Source organism: Ooceraea biroi, chromosome 1, assembly GCF_003672135.1.
Source record: "Ooceraea biroi isolate clonal line C1 chromosome 1, Obir_v5.4, whole genome shotgun sequence".
Lineage (NCBI taxonomy): Eukaryota > Metazoa > Arthropoda > Insecta > Hymenoptera > Formicidae > Ooceraea > Ooceraea biroi.
In genome coordinates, this window is record NC_039506.1 from 3,332,689 (window position 1) to 3,353,935 (window position 21,247).

Here is a 21,247-nt window from a genome sequence, read left to right on the forward strand (position 1 = left end):
CTCCCGTCAGTCCCGTCGACGTTCGACCGTAACCAACGTCACTCGGCAGGCACGGACGGTGTAAGTGCAACTGCGCACGCCGTACATTGTACACCACACGCCGAAGTGTAGAAGGGAATTTCGAGCTGTACGCGCGGCGCGGCGCGCACATAGCCAGTGCGAATAAACAATATCATCTGGCCATCGTGGTGGGCTCGAAGTGCCGGTCAAAGTGTCATCAGCCCGGTCGCCAGTCCTCAACGACGGAAGATGGAAGTGCAGACGAGAACGATCGCCGAGATCCGCGAGAGGTTTTTCAAGAGAGTCGAGGACGAGGGACCGGCCGATCCGAGTACGTACTTTATACGCGATCGTATCGCCTTCTTTTTTCGACGGGAACGGATTTTTATTCTGTCGTATCGAATGCCCGTATGCGTAAGATTATAACTCTGCTCATGTAACGTGGGCAAAGGTCGCGCCAGTCTATTGCCAATTGAAAGCAATTGACGCGTTAATTGATCCGCTGAAGGGACCTCGGAACATTATTGATTGACCACCAAGGAATTGCAAAATGCCAATGCGAATAATATATTAATTATTCTTATGAGATTCCGCATCTGATTAGCGTATGTTGTCCATAGGGGGCTTCCATCCCGCGGATATAGCCAGAATAAAAAACAACGACGACTGGCTGAAGCGATTTCTGGATCATCATGAGTCAAATGAGAACGAGGCCTTCAACATGCTTTGGGAGACTTGTACTTGGAGAAGGAAATTCGGCACAAATGGTAGAGAGAGAGAGAGAGAGCGAACTAAATTTCACGTTTAAATTGAGTTTTAAGATTCTCTATGAACATTCCGAAGATACAAAATCATAATGGAACATAATCAAATTTATGATGATATAAAAGATAACGAAACATAATCAAATCTATGCTTGTGTCAATTTGAGTAACAAGTGATCGATACAATAGTGCAAATAAGATATCTTTCTTCCTCTTTTTTTTCATTATATTATTGAATTGTAGATATTACTGAGGATAACGTGAGGAGAGATTATCTAGAAGATGGGTCGTGCTTCAGCTTTGGTAGGGATAAAGATGGCAAGAAACTTTTTATAATCAAGTCAAAGTTGCACTTTAAGGGAGCCAAAGATTTTCCAGAGCTGCAGCGATGTATAGTTTATTGGTTTGAGAGATTGGAAAGGTATAATATGCATGTATTGTGTTCATTTGATGCAAGGGTAACGCTATATGATAGCTCAAATGGGAAATTATGGCACTTTTGCAATTGAGTTTCATTTTAAACTTGAACCGTGCATAAAATTATAGCTGAAAATGGAATACGATGTGTTCGCAATATGTACATGAATTTAATACTAATAAATCTTTCATTCGTTATATTTTTTTAGGGAAGAGAATGGAAATCAAATATCGATTTTCTTTGACATGGCCGAGAGTGGACTCTCCAATTTGGATATGGAATTTACTAAGTACCTCATTGGCTTATTCAAATCCTATTATCCAAATTTTCTCAATTACATCATAATTTTCGAGATGCCTTGGGTACTAAACGCGGCCTTTAAAATAATAAAGTCGTGGTTACCTGCCAAAGCCATTCCGAAAATTAAATTTGTCAACAAAAGCTCGCTGAAGGACTACGTTGATCCAAATGACGCCCTGAAGTGTTGGGGCGGCAACAATGATTACACTTTCAAATTTGTCCCAGTCGCGTGCGCGAACGGGGATGGCGTGATAAACGGCAAACTAGATAATAAAAAGGTACACAGATCGCGTAACTGTTTTTCCGACAACAGTGTTTATCCACGTTTGCGCCTGTATGTGTCTATAATTGCGTGTAGGAAAATATCGAAACGGTATTCCTTTGCTCTTATAGGTCACCTCACTGTGATTCCATTGTCATCTCCTTGTGTTATCCTCCCCTCTCGCTCTCCGTTAGTCTTTTGTTTTGATGTACGTATCAAGTAAGACGCGGAATAAGAAACGTTTAACCTAGCTAGTTGTCTTTTCGCAACGTGTGGTGGAATTGCGTATCTACAATAGTAACATGACGTCCTTGCAAGATATTGTATATCAAGTTGCTAATCGTCTTTTATTCACGAAATCCTAATTCTTTTCGTCTAAGCACTGGCGTGATTTTCAGGTTCACTTTGCAGAAAATTCACCGCTTATAGAACAAAGTCCAACCAGCATCGGAGATCAGACTAACGAGGATCAATGTACGTATAAAGCTTATTCTATCACAAAATAATATCTCGTTACACGAGTCTTAATATATGATATAATATATGTAATAAATATATATATAATATACATGTATGCACTGCATAAAGTGAATTATGTCTGTTCTAGTATTGTCCATAGAACCCTTGGAAACGATTATATTTCTAAAGGAAGGAAATGATATTGTGGGGACAATCACATTGAAAAACACTGCAGCTGATAAATCCTTATCTTATAAGGTACTACAAACGTCGTATTATTTCATTATTATTTTACTATTGGGATATATCTAGTGGAACAAATGTGTAAGCGTTGCACGCATGATTTCTAGATAAAGACAACATCTCCGGAGAAATTCAGAGTGCGACCAAGTTCGGGGGTTTTACAGCCGGCTGAACAGAAGAACGTCACGGTGCTACTGCAACCTGGTTATAACATACGTGGCCTATTAAACAATGATCGATTTCTAGTCATGTGCCTTCCGTTAAAAAATTCGAACGCCACAGTGCAAGAACTGACTACACTTTGGAAGGTAAATTAATATATTACGAACTTTTATTCCTTCGCATCGTAGATATGTTTAGAATTATTTTTTATTATAGAATATTAACGATTAATTAAGTAGCTTTAACTTTTACAGTATTATGTATGATATATATATTAATATTCTCTTCTTTTCCAGTCTGAGAAAGTAACGGAAATGCATAGATTACGATGTACCAACGGTAACAATGAAAACAATGAGATACAAAAATCTTACTCTACGTTAATTTCTGCAGCGCCGGGGAGTGATCGTAATATCGATGCATTTTTCTCGAGGGTACGTAAATGAAAATACGACGGATATATTCATACCTTACGTGTTACAGAAATATAAAAGCAGGTTAAACATTTTTCAGATGAATAATTTAGAAAAGATTTATGGCAAGTTACATGGCGAGGTTACCACTGTTAAATACATGCTTTTCATTTCCGTCATGTTGACAGTACTAATCGCGATATTGATGATTTACTTTTTGCAAATGGATCCGATTTTCGACTCTGCTCAGCAGGACTGCCATCTCCAATGCCATCCTAATATTTAAAGTAAACGTGTTTCTAATAGTACTTTGTAATTTGATATATAAGACAAACGTTAAACAGATGTTTCTAACTAAATTATAAATTTATCTCTATAGGATGTTATAAAAGATATATTCTCTACATTACGTGAGGGTACAGGATATTTATATATTAATATGTGTTACAGTTTTTACTCTTTCCGTTTGCACATTTCAGCGTTAATTTAATTTGTATTTGCGTAGATAAGTTTTGGCGATTAGTTGTGTAACGTTTGATATATGTATATTAGCAACTAATGAGTTACCATATTTAACACGATGAGATATCTTTAATTTACGATGCTATAATATATGATACATATGTAAGGTTACATCGAAACTACTATTTTTATAAGCTTTTATACATATACTTCTATGAACACTGATTGGATTAAAATTGAATGTGAATTAGCGCATACGTGTACAGGTTTTGTATCCTTGATTTTGCCTTTATTAACAACTGTTGTATTTATTCCATAAAAAGCATAAATTGTTACATGCAATTTTGAAAAAAATATATTATGAGAATATATTAATGCTTACGTATAAATGATTAGTATATTAATAATGAAATCTTACTATATATATATATAAATTTTTAAATTAAAAAAACTCAATCGCGCGATCCAAATGTTTTTATTCGTAAATTCGTTGAAATGTTCTTTCAGAATGTTTTTTTTTTAATTTGTGTCTCTCACGAACACGCGTCGTCGACTCGTCGGTATCGGACGTTAAAGTTATTTAACGCAGATTTACTGATTCAGAATATGAAAATATGTTCTAGGTTAGAATCATGACATGTTTTAACGCCATCTCTTAAAAATCTGCCAACTTTTGCGTAGGATTACGTGCAGATTGCTTTAGGTTTAGACGCAGTTTCTTCGTTAATTAGTTCACGACAACATATTGCTTTTTTTAATCGGCGCTTCTACTATTGATAATAGTTCTTCAAATTGTATCATCGTCATCCTTGCATAATTTTTGAACCGGAGATCTTCTAATCTAATCGGACAGTAGGAAATATTGCGTGATAACATCCATATCTATGTCTTAATTATACTCAATTTTTTTCTTCCTTATTTGCATTATATTTGCAATTATTGCGATACCTGCTATTAATTTAATAGCTCTTTTTTGTTTTTTAAATTCTTTATTGATAGTGGAAACGCATTCTAATAACCACGGATGGTACCGATAATTTATAATTGACATTTTGCAATATACTTTGTAATAATTGCAGGTTAGCAAAGTCAAAGTTTTACGCGCTACGTATGCGCATATCTTTTGACGCTGACACTCGAAGCTCCCATATAAGGGCACCCTAAAGCGGGTTCTACAATGAGAATTTAAGGTATAAAACTTCAGCTTTAAGCTTTAAACCACAAGAAATTGATCAATCACAGTCGATTTCTTTTTTCACATTCGATTGCGATTGGTCGATTTCTTACAGCTTAAATTTCTTTAAAGCTTAAAGATTAAATTTTGTGCTTTAAACTAGGGCTCTGATTTTAATTTGTTTATCGAATATACGTGTAACGTTTATCCGTTTACACTTATTTCCAGAAAAACGTTTACTTGTGGGTAAACATTTATTATACGTTTATTATACGAATTAAGGATCGAAGCTTCGAAGATGTGAAGTGTCTTCGAAGGTCAATAACTTGAAATTATGCGGTAATCGACTACATACAACCAATTTCAGCTTGTGTTATCCTCGTGGTGTAATGTCGTCGTCGTCCTCGTCGTCTTCGTCGTTGACGTGGTGCAACATCGTCGTCGTCGTCGTCGTCGACGTCGACGTCGACGTGGTGCAACGTTGTCGCCGTCGTCGTCGTCGACGTGGTAAACGTCATCACCGTCGTCGTCGTCGACGTGGCGTACTGTCGTCGTCGACGTGGTGCAACGTCGTCGTCGTCGTCGACTTGGTGTAACGTCAATGACAAGCCAATGACGAGCCAATGAAATTAAAAATAAGAGGTGGAGAAAAATGTTTACACGTAAGGCGCGATTATACAGATAAACGTTTAATATACGTGTAAACGTTTTCCGTTTATACGTATGATACCTTAAAACACGTATATTCGGGAAAACGTTTCTAATGAACGGATATGCTAATTATACGTGTAAACGTGTTTCCGTTTAAACGTATAATAGCGAGCCCTACTTTAAACTCTCGTTGTAGAACCCGCTTAACGTGAGATATACAAGACAAAGCTTGAATATACGTAATGTAAGAAATATCGTGATAGTGATTTGTTTTGAGCGGTTTGTTATCGGATAACTTAGAAATTAGAAAACTAATATACAGTTCATCTTTATAATAGATTGCATAGCGCAATTATTAATAATTACATAATATCATCTTTATGCGGGAAACAAATTAAATAAATAAATAATAAAAGAATAAAAAATTTTTTAATCAGCTGATTATTAAACATGCGAAGTCATAAGTCGCCAGTAGTCCCTCGACTAAAACAAAACTCAGTGGATTGCACAGTTGTTTATTCTGCTGAACACAACCGCAATATCTTATCTTTTGACCGTCTTATCTGTTTTTTGTACTCTAGTTGGAAAATATGAATAATGATACTAATGTTATAAAATTTTCCGACAGTCAACGTAGAATCGACACGCGATTCTTCGGGTTAAATTAACGTAAGGGTTTATAATTTACTTCTTGCAACGAGGAAGCCAACAACGGAGCATGCTCTTTGAGGATTTGAATGTGGAACGCGTCACGGGCGAGCCGGCCGGCGAATTGTTGAAATTGCTTCCGAATAACGTACGTGGTTTCGTTAAAATCGGCAAGAAGAAATGGTTCATGCCGTACAAGTACGCCGAGAAGGGCGAGAAGATTTACAATTTCGAGACTCGCCCGGATGACACATGGATCGTTACCTATCCTCGATCGGGTGAGCCATTTTCGCTCTCATAAAAGTATCAAAGCCGTTTGCCATTTTTTGCGATATTCACATATTCTGATTTCCTTTTTTTTAATTTTAAAAGAATATTTTATTTCCTTTTTTAATTTCTTGTAATAATAATTTATAATTTTTTATAATTAATATTTGTGTTTCCTTCTCTCGCTAATAATTCTTTTGCATTTTCTTAATAATTAGCTTTCTCGTAATTTGTCCTTCATGAATAATTCCGTTAGCTTCGATGCTCTGTCGTAAGTATGAATAATTAATCTGTTAAGGATAAGTCCCGAATACGCGCAGAAATCATAGGATTTGTCGAAAGTGTCGATAATTTGTGTCTCCTGTCGATTAGGTACAACAGTGACGCAGGAGCTTATATGGCTGGTGGCAAACGATTTGAATTTTGACGAGGCGTATCGAAGAAGCTTGTTCGACAGATTTCCTTTCGTAGAGTACGATAATGTCCATATAAGCGGGAGCAAAAGCCATCGAATTTTTCTTCTGATTTGAAATAAATTACTTAGTTTTATTTTTTGTTTTCCTTTTTCTCTTTTTACATAAAACTTGTGTACAGAGTCCTGAATATTTTTCTACATTTTTTACACAAGTGCACAAAGAGATGTTGAATGAATGTAATCTTCGCTTTCATGATTCGCTAACAGTGTTATAAAATTGGAAAACATTTCTGCAGAAAAATATTTTCCTTTTTAGTCTTAGTATAATAAGGGATGGTCATGTATTTGCGGATTATTCTCCCAACGATCATGCTATGATACAACAGTGTGTTGAACGTGCACGAGATCTACCCTCGCCGCGTTTCATCAAGAGCCATTTGCCTCTCGATTTACTACCAACAGTGGTAAACAATACTTGCAAGGTATGTTTAAATCGAATTTTCAGCATTAAATAATTGATATATATATATATATATATATATCGATAATAAACCTTTATAAATATACCTTATCACATTTTTTGTTGTAGATTATTTATGTTGCAAGAAATCCGAAAGACGTCGTGGCTTCTTTTTATAAGTTCCAAAAGAATCACAAACTTTTGCAATATCAGGGAACCTTCGAGCAGTTCTGCAATTATTTCATGACTAATCACAGTAAGTTTTGCATGATATATTATATATGATCAATATTTCTAATTTGCTTTACTTTTATTCACCTGTTTTTTAATGCACGGTTCTTACGGTACGTACTGTTATACTTTTTAATTACAGTATGTTATTGTCCATTTTGGGAACACGTAAAAGAAGGTTGGGCGATGAAGCACAGGCCGAACACTTTGTTCCTCTTCTACGAGGATTTGATAAAGGTGAGTCGAGGAAATCGTGTTATTAGAAAATGTTTTTGAATGTTATTTGCTTTTTTTATATTAAAACGTTATCTTCACTATCATTGATTATAAAATGTTAACAATTTTCCGTTTCCATCATAATTTACTGAAAAATGTTTTATATTTTAATTTATATTTCGAAAATGTGAATATGTCATTCAGACATCCGATTCGAGAAACACTCGCATATTCGATGTAACAAAGATATCATATCTCCAAGTGTAATATATCTGATTTAGAAATAATTACTGTACAGGACCTACCGGGAAACATCAGAAAGCTAGCCGAGTTCTTTGGCAAGACTTACAGCGATGAACAGATCGCGAAATTGGCGGAGCACGTGAATATAGATAACTTTCGCAAAAACCCCATGATCAACCAAGCGGCGCCTGGCAGTCCTTTGAAACCCGAAGACTTTATTCGACAAGGAAAAACAGGTGGTTGGGCAGAAGTATTCACGCCGGAATTAGAAAAGAGATTCGATAAATGGATAGCGGATAATTTGAAAGATACGGATTTGAGATTTCCAAGTTAGACAATATGTTATACGAGACATTTGTCATCGAGGGCTAATTCTACAAGCTTACTAACAATACACATGTATATGTGTAGTAGTACGAGAGGTAGAGAAGACATAGTAATTCATAAATATATAAAATAATGAAGGGGTAGGGTTCCCGATTGAGTCGGGCCTGGTAAATAAAAAAGCGAAAAAAAAGAAAAAAACGGGAGAGGACAGCGAGAGCGTGCGCTGCGGGTTTTGTATTTTATATGTGACTTGTATTTTCTTAAAATATATTGTTGTTACCACATATGTATGTACAATAATTATGTTACGTGATTAGTACAAAAGATGCTTTCTTTTCAATAATTTGTTTTATTATTTCATATTGTTCTATTTTGATAATTGCTTTGGGATCACTAATGTAAATTTCTCAAAAGAGAGACAAATGTTCTTTCTTTTCCTCCTCCATTTTATCAAATACGAAGAGCAAGCTAAAGCCAAGGGTGACTACTAAAGTTTAAAAACTTGAAAAGTACATAATAAGCAACTTTATTTTACAAGTATCGAATGTACAATCGAATGGAAATTATGTCGTCTGTACACCTATTTTTAATCTTACCGACGTTCGAAAGGCGTTCCGTAATTCCTGCTCGGCTCTAACCGCGATATCCCTTATTCTGTTGCCTCTGGCGTGCAATAAGAGGTTCATGATACGCTTAGTAGGACACGTGACAGACACCAATGCCGCGATGCTGTCGTCAGGTCCTACATCAAAATGCTCCAGCTTCACGTGCAATTTGTAAGGGACTTCGTTTGGCAGATCGTCCAGCAATTTAGCCCGCACTGTCTGCTGTATTATGTCCTCGCATGTGTGATCGCTGTACACGTGTTCCTCATAGCACCAGTCTCGCGGCTTGGCCGAGTCGAGCAAATAAGTCTTCAAAGTGCAAACAATGGAAGAAGGATATTGCAAAGATTTAAAATAATTTAAAACTTATATTTTTTTTTATATTTCCTAAAGATGATAAATAATTATTCAAATCATGCTGTTATAATGATCCTTGACAATCAAGTATTTCTCGCGTCCACCTATTTGAAAAATTTAAAAACTTACCCTTAGATCGTCAATGCCATTGCCAGTCAAAGCAGAGAGCATGAATACGTCAGAGAAATTCAGAGATTTCTTGCTTTCGGTTATAACCCTTATGAGATGCAACAGCAATTCCTTTTTCTTTACTCTGTCTACTTTGTTAAAGATCAGGATCAACGAAATCTGGTTTCTTATATCTTTAGTTAATTTCAATAATTCCAATACGTTCGGATCAATCCTGTCTCTGGTATGTACATTGCCTGCATCCTGCACAATTCCCACGATGTCCGATGCCTTCAAGCAATCCTGTGGATCGTTCTTGAAGCTGCTAGCTAATCGATATTGTTTATGGTCTTTCTCGCAAACCATACCAGGTGTATCCATAAATATCAACTGAGTATCACCCTCGCAATAGACTGCATCTGCTTTGGCCTGTGTGGTATGAACTTTGGAGGATGCGGGACATATCTAAAGACAGTTAATTATACGTGGGTGTAATTTGTATACAGATGAAACTAAACAGATATACAAGTAAACACATAAATAAAAATGAGATAATTAAGAACGTAGTTTGATAATCACCAATCTCCTGGCAAGTCGATTGACGATCGTGCTTTTGCCAACGTTCGGTGCACCCAAAATAGCTATTTTTAGTGATTTGTGTCCTTCCCGGCGTAATAATTTAAAGTCTTCGTCGGCACGCAGCACAAATTCTTGCGGTTCGTTCGTCAAAACGTCCGTGTTCTTCGAGAAGTATCGTCGCAAGTACCGTGTACCCACGCGAACAGCGTATCTCTCGAGTGTAAAGAACATTTCATCGAGCTGAGATTTGTAAAATTTCGCGATAATAAATAAATTACACCATCGTTTGTAGGCTATACTTATGGAGAATTAACCTAACTCCAGCACTTGAGATTCGTGTGACGGAACGACCATTAGAATCGATATCTCGCATCTCGCTGTCTATCTCGCGCGCGCGACTTCACGCCGCACTCCGCGCCGTCGCCGGCGGGCAATGGCGGACGATGACGACTCGCGCGAAGGTCCTCTGTTATTGATGCGTCCATCGTGGCCAGCAGCGTTCGTCGCGCTTTAGTTTTCTCACTCGAGGCAATACAAAGCGGTGTACTGTGTCCTAAAGGAGGCAAACGTTCATGGAAAGAGTGCAAAAGGAACGACGAGAGAAGATAATGCGCGACGGCGCCAAAATGAGACGGAAAACGTAAAAGTGTAAAAAAAAGACGCGAAAAGTACAGACTTCATGTTTCGCGTTTCTGCGTCGCGATGTCGGGACGTGTAACGTGATGCGACCTGCAAACATGTTGATTCCAACTGCGACGTGTCGTGAAGCAAATGGCGAATGAGAGACGCGCAAGTGTTGTAAATAGACGTCTTCCGCTTCTCTCTCTCATCGAACCAGTAGACCATGTTCTTTCCTCTTCGCATCATTTCTTGCATTTTTATATATATTTTATTTTTATATTTATAGATTTTTCCTTCCTCTCTTTTTTTCTTGCTGAAGCTTGAATTTATTCTTGTTTTAAATGTAAAAAGCGCAATTGAACAACACAAACTTCAATTTGCGACGTCCCATTGGGTCTGTTCTCTTCACTGCTTTTTCCTTGCACTTTCTGCACTCTCTGCGATTATGCTTTTTTCTATTTTTATAAGCTGAATGTGCGTACTTAAATTCGATTTTCTTGAACGCAGTTTTGAGTAATGTATATTGAATTTTAAATAAGAAAGTGTCTCTTTTTAAAAGCTAAAGAAAGCTTTTTCTGTATCTTTTTAGGATTTTTTCTTCTTTCCTCAAAATTATTTTTATTAAAATACGCGATATTAAATTTTGTCATGTGTCATTAAAAATAACAATGATACCTAAGTCGTAATAATTATTTTTACGACTTTTTATTTTTGATAATGAATTTTTATACACCTTGCAATATTCTTTCATGTCAGATAACATATGTATCTTTTCAATCTTAAATTCGCGACAGTATGCAGTTACATTATCGCTTCGTCTTTCAGTTTTGCAAGGAGAAACCGGTCGCCTTATCGCTTCAGTTTGCCGATACGTGGTTTCGTTTTCAGGACATGGGGCGCAACGACGTGTGACTCCGAGGTAAAAGATGGGCTTGATGAACATTACCGATGACGATAATGCTCGCAACGGACGATGAGCGGGTGCACGCCGGAGACCGATACGACGCATCGATCCGAGACGTACGTAGCAGCGTGCCCAGGGGAGCCGGAGAGCAGGAAAGTCGTGCACTGAGAGGAATGTTTGAGAAGGATCACCCGTGAATCCGCGCGCTGGTGGGGAAACATCGCCGGGTGCATCTCAGCACCGGCCAGCGATGGATTTCTGAGCCCACCACGGCGACTTCCTAAATGCACATCTGGATTCACAAACCGGCGGGCAGGTATTACGGCTTCGCCGGCCGCCGGTACCCTCCCGCGCCTGTGCCCAAAACACGGTCTAGTAAGTGTGCCAGAGTGCAGTCAATAAAATTAAGACGGACGCGTAAAATAATGCTGGCGATGCAACGTGTGTCTATATATCCCAAGTTTTACTTGTGGCCTCGCTTTCATTCGCGTTCAAGGAATTTGTAGTTTGTCCTCAAAAGCAGTAATTTTAGTTGCTTCTTATTGTTACTCTGACTTCTCTTATCGTTATCCCGTTTCTTTATCCATGTTGTTGCATTTCTTACCTATTTTTGCAGACCGATGTCGGCGCTGCAGTGAACGCAGGCAGATGGTGACGTCGGTGCACCGAATCCAGGGCCTCGGAGGTAATTTTGCAACCGGAAACGCGTCGTCAGCTGGACCTAGTAATTCCCGCCGGAACGTCATCCGATCGACGGCATCCGTACGGAGCCACAATAGCAACAACAACAACAATAACAACGAGAATCGTCATCATGGCTCGTCGTCGCTCAACGCAGCCCAGCTCGCCCAGCTGAACAACATCCCCAAGTAATTAATGAAAACACAAAAAGGTCTACACTAAGACAGAGGAGACATTCTGAGAAGAACATGCTCTTCCTATATACAGGGTGACTCACTTATATATATATCTATCAGCAGAAAGATTACTTATAAATGATTCGCCCTCAGTTCATAGTTCTGCCAGTTTTAATAAGAAAGTATTTGCGGAGGCGATGGTGGTATTAAACCGTCTCTCGTTTTAACGCGCTGTTTGCAGCAATGTCACAGACGTTAGCAACAACCAGTTGATTCTGTCTAACGCGACCAGCACAAACAGCAGCAACAGGGGCTGCCAGTTTTTGGGGTTTTCCGAGTTCAGCGACGCTGACCTAGCCGGCTACCGATTGCGTTGCGGCATCTGGATCACTTTCATATTAGTAACGACCTTTGTGGCGATCGCCAAATTCTACTTCGGTTATCGGGTAGATATTTTTAGAAGTATTTCATTTTAATAGAATTAAAAATTTTTAATTATGGAAATATTTAATGCACACACAGACAGAGAGAATTAACGCAAGAAAAAGTTCATTCCAGGCTAAAGAATTTGTAAATGAGATCATCTTCTGAACTATTAGAATATTTAAATTGAAAAATTGCAACAACTTTAATGAAAAAGATAGCTATCGTTGAAAAATAATACATTAAAAGTAAAGATTCTATATAAAGTTTTATGTATAAAGAGACTACTTGGTTACATCAAGACTGGTGCGGTTGGTAAACCGACATTCACCTTCACCGCTTCAATTCTTCTCCGCTTTTAGTCTAATCAGTCCCTGCTTGTCTGCGCGCGCCAACAGGAGCCGGGTCCGGAGTTGTTCGTGTTCTGTGGACTGCTGACGCTGCTGCTACTGGGCTGCCTGTACTCGATCTTCTGCAACGGACAGGAGAGACTACGTGACAGCCAAAACCATCAGGACGATGGTGATCGGTCAGAGCACAGTGCTCGCATGCAGGAAGACCACATTGTTGCTCTAACGAGCGCATCCAGTGTCAGTGAGAGTGTCGTCGGCAGAGCGGCGGCGACAGTGCCAACGACAACGGTGAGACAGAACCCGCCGCCACCTCCTTATCACATCGCTATCCTGATACCGCCACCGCCGCCCACGTCCTCGGACGAGGCGCCGCCACCTTCCTACGACAAGATCATGCGATGAGATCGCGTCGAGTCGGCGATATTCGCGAGGTCGGGCCAGTGAGATTCGTCCGAAGCTTCTTCCCTCGACCGTTTCTCATGTCCGCTGCGGAAGTAGCAGAAATTAATTCTCAGGATCAGGCAACTTCCACACATCTGTGATAAGAGCGCAATGATAACACATCGACACGAGGTCGCGGTCAATTCGGGAAAAAGAGTAGATCCGCGCGATATTTTTTAGTGGGCATTACGCACGGCGGGAGTCACCGCGCACCGCCACCTGCGTTTACTTTCTACGGACAAATGTATCGTAATGTAATCTTATACTGTACTTTATGTATCATATGTGCTATATTCGAGTCTTGGTTGATTATAACTATTTATTTCCTTGCCTTCGGCACTTAACGACACTCGGCGGGAGAAACGATAGATGGAGACGACGAAGGAGTGTGATATATTTCATTTAGGCTTAATTGCGCGGTGCAATGTGAAGTCGATCAACCCGCACTTGATTCTTTCATTTTTGTTTTCCAGGATTTTTGCCTCTCGCTGACGGTCCGCAAAGTTGCTTGCCGTTCTCGAGTGCGTATCTTCGTATAATTTCAAGTATTCGTTCGATTATTTTATTCTCTTGCAGTATTTTTATCGTGCGATAAGGTGCGTATACAAGAAGGTCTATTCCCGTTACAGACTCGTTATGTGAAAGAAAAGAAGCGCACAAACCCAAATATGCGATTCGAGCCGTGGTGTCAAATTCGCGAAACGCGTGTACGGCTCGATTGCCTCTCATGATAAGCTGATAATAACACTGCGTGTTCATAACAGGTGCGTTTGGCGCGCAATCGCGATTTTCAACTGGATACGATGTTCACTAAACGCCTTTGTCTGAACGCCACACACACATACACACAGAGTATACATTGCGTGCTTTAATAATATATAGGCGTGCACGCGGTATCTCGTAAGTCATATAATACGGAGATGTTAGAAAGCTACGTGTTGTCGCATGAACGTAATCGATCGAATATACGATTTTATATTTCTTTTTCCATGAATGCGTGTGTGACAGCAAGGAAAGGAAAAAAAGAGAGAGAGAGAGAGAAAAAGAATGCATGTAAATGATTGCTTGCGTCATATAATTCTGTATATTTCAAGACAGCTACATATATTACATTCTGACGTGAGATTCCGTTTGAACGCTCTGTGTAACTATAAGTCGCAACCATACTGTGATGTACAAAATTCATCTTCCTTTCTAACTGCACTTCAGGACACTGTAGGAAAGAAGGAAGCAACATTCAAATTCTTCTTGAAAATTTGACGTAAAATTCGAAGGCGTCTATCACAAATTGTGTATTGTTTCGTCCATACAATGAAATAAACTATCGGCTGGAGCGTTTCTCGCGGAACGTGAAAGAGGAAATTATAAAAATCGAAGAAGAATTTTGCTTCCGTGTGCTCCATCTTTTCTATTGATCCCTGAATATACATTCATTTCATCTCGAGTCACGAGCGTGAGAGAGTGCAGCTAAAACGAGACGGACCTAAAGTCCGCGTTCTTCCTTATACTACGTCACAGTTTAAGAAAATCGATTTTCGCCGTTGTACGAGGTTCTCCAAAAAGTATTTTTCACCGGGCCTGTTCTTATTACCTACACTCTTCCAAAATGAACTCATAAGATAGAAGTAAGGAAAGGCCACGTGTGGTGCTGCACTGAGTGTAACTAACGAGAACAACAAACCCGGAAATTCTCTCAACATATGATACAGGTACGGTACAATCATTCGCGCGAGAAGACACTCGCGAGATTGATTCGCAAGTTAAGTAAGCGTGTCACTTTAAATTGCCGGACAAATGACGATGAATAAAGCGAAGGCGAATAAAATTTTTCCTCTGTAAAGCGCAGCTTCATGTACATGTCGCGAAAGATGAATTCTCTAGCTCTGATAGTTATTCTACGATATATTATATATCGCCGGTCTTAATCGAAGTCTTAACAAAGCGTGACTGTCGAGAGTGTAATTTCTTCTAAAGATAATCATACAATATAAATTCTAGGCATTCTCTTATTTAAAAAGAACTCAAGAACTTCATTATACATTATATCATTATAAATTATAATGATATAAAAGTTTTAAATATAAATTTACAATTTATATCGTACTAGAATGTAAAGGAATGTACATAAATGTAAATGTAAGCGAAATGTAAGTAGTGAAACGTGTAGGTTTTTTTTGTTTAAATGTCGGTTTTCTCCGTGTCTGCTGAGCTAATTTACTTAGTGGATTTCTTAAGACCGACGATATGCGTTTTCCACTAAGTTACGGTACATATATTACTATGATACAAACGAGATTACAGTCTTCGTGGTATAATAATAATAAATCACTGATACCGATTGCAAACAACGTTTACGATCCTACATGTAATACATATATGTTACATCAAGATGAAAGTACTTCGAAGGCGCCATGTAAAAAGTAATTAGCAGAAACGAGATGAAGCGCGTGACTTGACATGTTCATCGCTCTTTGTATTGTTATGTTGCCGTTCCCGCAAACATTGATCAAAGTTATAACAAATGTTTAATTGATTCTTGCCTCTTTTCATTTCGTACTTATCGAAAATTAATTTTATCCTAGGAATATATCCTAAGAAAAAATTTAAATAATTCCAGGAGTGCCAATTTTGTCGAATAATAGTTTCTAGTTGACTTAAACTAAAAATAAAGCAAAGAATCAATTAAATTTCTGTTCTGTAAATGGAAGGATCTTAGCTCAATACTTTTGTAATATTTCGAACAACTTGACTTGGAGCTCTTCCTCGCGCTTTCTATTTATTTTAAATTATTTATGTTAACGTTGCTTATATATTTTATTATGCAGCGGGGAGAACGTAGATTTAGACTAATTTCTTAGAGCTCTTCCAAAAAGCGATCACGCTTTAATCCTTCGATTTTAATTGATGAGAAACGGCGCTATTACAATAACGAGTTCGATGAGACTCATTCTTTATACACTGCCAACAAAACAGTATTTCGAGCGCGAACAGTAACGCGAATCTTTAGTGATCCTCACGCGCTCTCTAAACTCTCTGGATTTCGAATAGCTTGACATCGGTGTCGTACCATATGGGCGGTTCGACGTTCCTCAGATAAATAACACCCCACATGTATGTGCGGAACCACGCGGTTGTGCCAGCATTAGCCTGATATCTTCTGATGAGGATAGGATGCGGCACCGGCAGTAGGCCAACCAGGGTGCCGTGTTGCAAGAACTTCAAGATCTCACTCTCATCTGTCAGTCCCCTGGCAAAATAAAAAAAAAAGAAAACAAGTAATTATGGATTATTGCTTGCTGTACAGAAATTCGCCTGTACGGCGAATATAAGGAATGCAAATTTTCAACTCAACAGAGCAAGTTATTTTCGTTTTATTGAAAACGTAATGACTGTTAATTGTTCACGTAAATTGATGAACGAATGCAAGTCACGTCTGTATAAAAAGGAATAATCAAGAAATACTCAGATGTAATTATATTGTTACTAAACCAAATAAATGTGAAATCAATGAAAGAGTGAATTAGTAAAACGTTAAAGATAATTATTATAATAACTGCGAATAATACTAAACGACAAAGGTGCAAAATACATTCAGTTTCTTGACAGATTAGGAATCTAAAAGCCAGAATGCACTCACTTGTCGATGCAGATTTTCTCAACTTGTGGCACAAGTACTTGAAGCAATCGCATGATGGTCTGCAGCGGAAGCTTGCTCTTCCACTGGTACACCCATTCGCTGGACGGTACCCACTGGTTCACATTGGTGACACTATTAGAGCTTGCTTGCTCGGCCACGCGTATGCCACCCTTCTGCATATAAAAAATCAGATTATCAGTCAGATTTATTTGTCAAATATTCACATCGACTTTTTTAATTCATTATCAATGCATCAATCTTGAATAAGTCACTGGTAACAGCATTTCAGTTTCTTACCGGCACCACAGAATTTTTGGTCGCACTCATCGACTCCTCTCTGATGTCCGTCTTACTTTCTGATCGATTGCTAATTGAATTGCCAATATCGACGCTTGCCGATGGGCTCAATGGATGCGCTGATTCCTTCTCCGTCATCTTCTCGATACCTGTTAACAGATTTATATAATTCGATAAGCTAAACATGCATAAGTGTAAATATTAAATTGTTTTCTTTTAGTTAACATAATTTTTATATATGACAAACATTGGATAATGTAATAAAGATTTAATTTGCATTATGTTTTTAGAATTAAATCACTGATAATTATCTTCAAAGTAAAATAAATCGGGTTCGAACTTTTAGTCAGATCTGAAAAAGGAACATACCAGGAGTTTCCAACAAGGAGGCCTTCAGAGTACCAGGTTCGGCGGGTTGTGCAGGATGCGATCCCTCCATCGCAGCCTCGCTGACATTCTCGTTTGACGTGCTGGCGGGTACATGCCGACGTTGCCTCTTGCTGAGAGATTTCACGATCGTGTTGCAATCGCTAGGTAGATTTGCAAGCGCGTGGAACACCTGCCGCTTGCGTATTATAGTGTAGACCAAGTTACTGTTACCATCAAACTGGTACTGAAAATCGAAAACAGCGTAAATGACAGAGCTAAATATATTAACTTTATGTTTCTTTTTAAATCTGTTACAAAAAGTATGTTTCGTAGACGAGTGCACTACCTGAATAATATTGTTAAATATCTCAAGCAGGAAAAACACCAAGTGGTGATTGGTAGGCGCTGAGAAGAGGAACCACGGTGTACTAAATGCCTCCAGTAAATGCAACAGCTTTGTGCTGGCTACCATAGATAATGTTTTAAGGTACGGTGAAACATTGACTAGAATCGTTAACAGACAGTCAAACAACGGTTGCAGTCTCTGATGGCCAGTCGTAATTATTTTGTGGAATACAGTGACTAAGAGATCGGCGTGTGTTCCTGAGACAATCAATTAAATGTACATTAATTTAAAGAAATAGAAATTAATTAAAATCAAGAAACAAGTTTAACAGTTGCCTCTGCAATACAAAATATCATCTAACTAGATTGTTTTTTTTTTAAATTATCGGAAGTTACAAAACTGATATTGTTATACCTGTAAAAACGGGGATATCCATAGGCACTGTGGCTGTGTATGGTTTGTTTAACCTCACTCCAAAATTGCGTTCTCCACTCAAGAGAAGCAATATAAATACACCAATGTGCATTAAACCCACTCGTGCTAATTAATTAAGAAAAGACAATTAAGTTGGTTTAATCTAAAAAAAATCATTGCACTAATCCATTTATCCAATATATCGCTGCTTCAATTCAATTGAATTGTGAAATTCTTAGAGATATCTCTCCTCAAGATATACTACAATATATCTTGAACTGAACTGAAGCAATGATATAAACAAATTAATGATAAAAATTTACATTGATCAGCACGTGAGTCGTTCAAGTGATAAAGAATCGGTACAAGCACTTCAAGAACATCCGAACTCTTTAGTACGTAATACAAGAACTTTTTGTTATAATCGCACATTTTCCAGAAGAAAACCAGCAATTCCTGATGAAAATGCACTTTCTTGGTCGAATTCGGCAGATACGTCTGCATCAACGGATTATTCAACAGTCTGGTGATACCCTTTAGGACAAACTGGAAATCTGTAATTGAAAATAAAGTAATACGCGTCAGTTTTTGTCTTTTAATTTACAATAATAAGATCTTACAGTGATAAGATCGGTTGATAGAATATTCAGGCAAAGTATTTCACGATGCTATGCTGTTTTCGCATCCGAGTAACCTCATGGATAACGATCGTTAATGTACAGATGATGCAAAGTAGAGCGATCAAAAAGGAAACTCGAAGGCACTCGAAACGTACGATTAGTAAATCGCCATAGAAGAAAATATATCACCTTCATCACGATGAATTCGACTTAGATAATTAATGAACAAATTATCTCCGACTGCGCCCTCTTCCAACGGCGCTCCGCCAGTGGTGTCATGATCCAAAGTTACGATTAGGATTTGCAGCGCAACGTCAACCAATGGCTCCAACGAATCGGTGAACAACAAATGATTGTACGGCACCCCATAGCCCACGGGATCATACGCGCACACAGTGTTCAGCAGCGACGTGAACATGGGCAAAGCGTGTCTACGGATACTCGCACGTAATTAGGACGCAGTGAACGAAACAGTTGGGAAATAGAAAAAAATTTAATTACCTGTTCTCGCTGCTGGCCAAATGCTGAATCCATCTGTTCGGCGTGATTGACAAGTCCATCGGCGGATTGTACATAGTTTCACTGAAGCATGTCAGTAGGAGCTTCAGCAATTCCGTACGATTCGAGTCCAGAATAGGATACCTGGGTGGCGAGTACGCGAAACCTACTCCTGCTTCCCAGATGTACTCGCAACTGTCTATCGATTGTAACTCATCGGCTTTGTCCTATAAAGATACGAGATGTATCATCTGCGATGCAAATCTCCCACGCTTTCTTCTCCTTATCACTTGACTCTGATGGTCAACGGGAACTCACCGGGCCTGACTTCCTGTTTGCAGCTACCGTAAAGTCAGGACAGAACAACAGATCCTAAAATTAAAAAAAGTATATACTATTATTTAAGATAATTCTCTCACATTACGTGATAAATCAATATCGTAATGTAAAATTTTTATATTTATTTTGTATATACACTGCACAAAGTAGACAAGAAAGTTCTCTATCATTTTGCAAACCACCACGTAGAATATTTCTTACACAAATTGCATTTAACAGAGAATGAGCCAGTGGCAAGCTCTCTTCATCGTCTTTGCCAGGTAAACTGGACCAGAAGAAACCCTTCCAGTCAGGATCTTCAAATATATAAGGTAACAAGCGTGTCAATAAGCGACAGCAGTTCAAAACGGTTTGATGCTCTCGTTGAGTTCTACAGCTACTGTCTACAGCCTTGACTAACTTCTCGACCGCTTTGTAACATAATGTGGCCAGATTGGAAGGTGCCTCTTCTCTCAGCACACGAATCTCCGGAGCCGGAATCAGAGTGAAGATGTCCTGAACATTGGTCACGTTCTCAGACCAGAATTGATCCCAAAAGGTGTCGTCTGTTGCATCGATCACCTGTTAACACACGCATGTTGTGTAAATGAAATTTCTATCGAATTTTATAAGACAAATATACATATATATAAGTTCTATATATACAGAATATATAAAGTATTATCAGTAATTTATAGTACTATAAAAAACATGTTACAAAAGAACACCTTTAATGTAATTTCTAATAAAATAAAAATTATCAACTGACAGATTTAATTACAATTTTTATAATAATCTATAATTTTCTATTACTACATTAATTATTGCTACATTAATCTAACAGCTCTTGTAAGAAAAAGCATAACATTTTCATATTTCTCACTTATTGATAATCATACAATTTTAACATTATAATATGCTAACTTCTTTTATCACCAAAGACAAAAGTATTCCAAGGAAATGCAGTATAACGCTCCGAAATATGGATTTTTATCTGAATCAGGACAAAGTTTTGTTACAGATCGACGATTTTGTTAGAGAAATGCTTCTTCATCGATCTGTCAACCGATCATATGTTACCCAATCGAGCAGGTAAACAACCGACCGTTCTTACCTGAGTCTTCGACGTTAATTGCACCACCGCCTTTCGGAAGTTCAACTTTGTGTCAGCATTGCCCATGTTGCTCGCAGTTATCGCTGATAACAATTAAGATTTATTGTAGTAAAAAGGGAATAAAAACGCGTCGGTGTTCTTTAAACAAGTACCATCGCCGCCATGTTTGTATCATGACAATGACAGATAAACAGAGCTGCCAACTGCACTGTACTTTCCGGGTGCGGTCTACTTAACGCTACAAATGCTTCAAAATACTTTCTATCCTTTT

The 21,247-nt window shown here is 38.3% G+C and overlaps 5 protein-coding genes across 11 annotated transcripts; 3 read left to right on the forward strand and 2 right to left on the reverse strand.

The window, feature by feature from the left end:
* Positions 1 to 131: 131 nt before the first annotated feature.
* LOC105280391 (motile sperm domain-containing protein 2) lies at positions 132 to 3,740 on the forward strand. The gene is made up of 9 exons (XM_011340911.3): positions 132 to 331; positions 621 to 767; positions 1,008 to 1,185; positions 1,391 to 1,760; positions 2,143 to 2,218; positions 2,352 to 2,461; positions 2,554 to 2,754; positions 2,905 to 3,042; positions 3,122 to 3,740. The coding sequence occupies exons 1-9, from the start codon at positions 250 to 252 to the stop codon at positions 3,305 to 3,307; spliced, it is 1,488 nt and encodes a 495-aa protein (XP_011339213.1). The 5' UTR covers positions 132 to 249; the 3' UTR covers positions 3,308 to 3,740.
* A 426-nt stretch (positions 3,741 to 4,166) lies between these two features.
* LOC105280393 (sulfotransferase 1C4) lies at positions 4,167 to 8,458 on the forward strand. 5 transcript variants are annotated; one of them, XM_026970377.1, is made up of 7 exons: positions 4,167 to 4,673; positions 6,014 to 6,234; positions 6,596 to 6,695; positions 6,955 to 7,120; positions 7,228 to 7,354; positions 7,472 to 7,566; positions 7,844 to 8,458. In XM_026970377.1, exons 2-7 carry the CDS (start codon positions 6,027 to 6,029, stop codon positions 8,120 to 8,122), a joined length of 975 nt encoding a protein of 324 aa, XP_026826178.1. In that variant the 5' UTR covers positions 4,167 to 4,673; positions 6,014 to 6,026; the 3' UTR covers positions 8,123 to 8,458. The 5 variants fall into 5 exon arrangements, with proteins under 5 accessions (XP_026826178.1, XP_026826175.1, XP_026826182.1 ...); XM_026970374.1 differs by having other exon boundaries at positions 4,168 to 4,673; positions 5,937 to 6,234; XM_026970381.1 differs by having other exon boundaries at positions 4,168 to 4,562; positions 5,937 to 6,234.
* A 167-nt stretch (positions 8,459 to 8,625) lies between these two features.
* On the reverse strand, positions 8,626 to 10,127 carry LOC105280396 (GTPase Era, mitochondrial). Its single transcript, XM_011340919.3, has 3 exons — positions 9,765 to 10,127; positions 9,207 to 9,650; positions 8,626 to 9,029 (listed from the first exon to the last, which is right to left on the reverse strand). The coding sequence occupies exons 1-3, from the start codon at positions 9,993 to 9,995 to the stop codon at positions 8,679 to 8,681; spliced, it is 1,026 nt and encodes a 341-aa protein (XP_011339221.1). The 5' UTR covers positions 9,996 to 10,127; the 3' UTR covers positions 8,626 to 8,678.
* Positions 10,128 to 10,192: 65 nt separating this feature from the next.
* Positions 10,193 to 15,703, forward strand: LOC105280395. Of its 3 annotated transcripts, none has more exons than XM_011340915.3 (5): positions 10,193 to 10,601; positions 11,274 to 11,664; positions 11,906 to 12,158; positions 12,388 to 12,592; positions 12,932 to 15,703. In XM_011340915.3, the coding sequence occupies exons 2-5, from the start codon at positions 11,574 to 11,576 to the stop codon at positions 13,322 to 13,324; spliced, it is 942 nt and encodes a 313-aa protein (XP_011339217.1). In that variant the 5' UTR covers positions 10,193 to 10,601; positions 11,274 to 11,573; the 3' UTR covers positions 13,325 to 15,703. The 3 variants fall into 3 exon arrangements, with proteins under 3 accessions (XP_011339217.1, XP_011339216.1, XP_011339220.1); XM_011340914.3 differs by having other exon boundaries at positions 10,193 to 10,562; XM_011340918.3 differs by having other exon boundaries at positions 10,199 to 10,562; positions 12,968 to 15,703.
* On the reverse strand, positions 14,429 to 21,161 carry LOC105280394 (protein HID1). Its single transcript, XM_011340913.3, has 12 exons — positions 20,977 to 21,161; positions 20,085 to 20,444; positions 19,863 to 19,916; positions 19,548 to 19,771; positions 19,236 to 19,477; positions 18,750 to 18,980; positions 18,427 to 18,552; positions 18,013 to 18,269; positions 17,667 to 17,910; positions 17,298 to 17,446; positions 17,001 to 17,173; positions 14,429 to 16,610 (listed from the first exon to the last, which is right to left on the reverse strand). The coding sequence occupies exons 1-12, from the start codon at positions 21,040 to 21,042 to the stop codon at positions 16,388 to 16,390; spliced, it is 2,349 nt and encodes a 782-aa protein (XP_011339215.2). The 5' UTR covers positions 21,043 to 21,161; the 3' UTR covers positions 14,429 to 16,387.
* Positions 21,162 to 21,247: the final 86 nt, after the last annotated feature.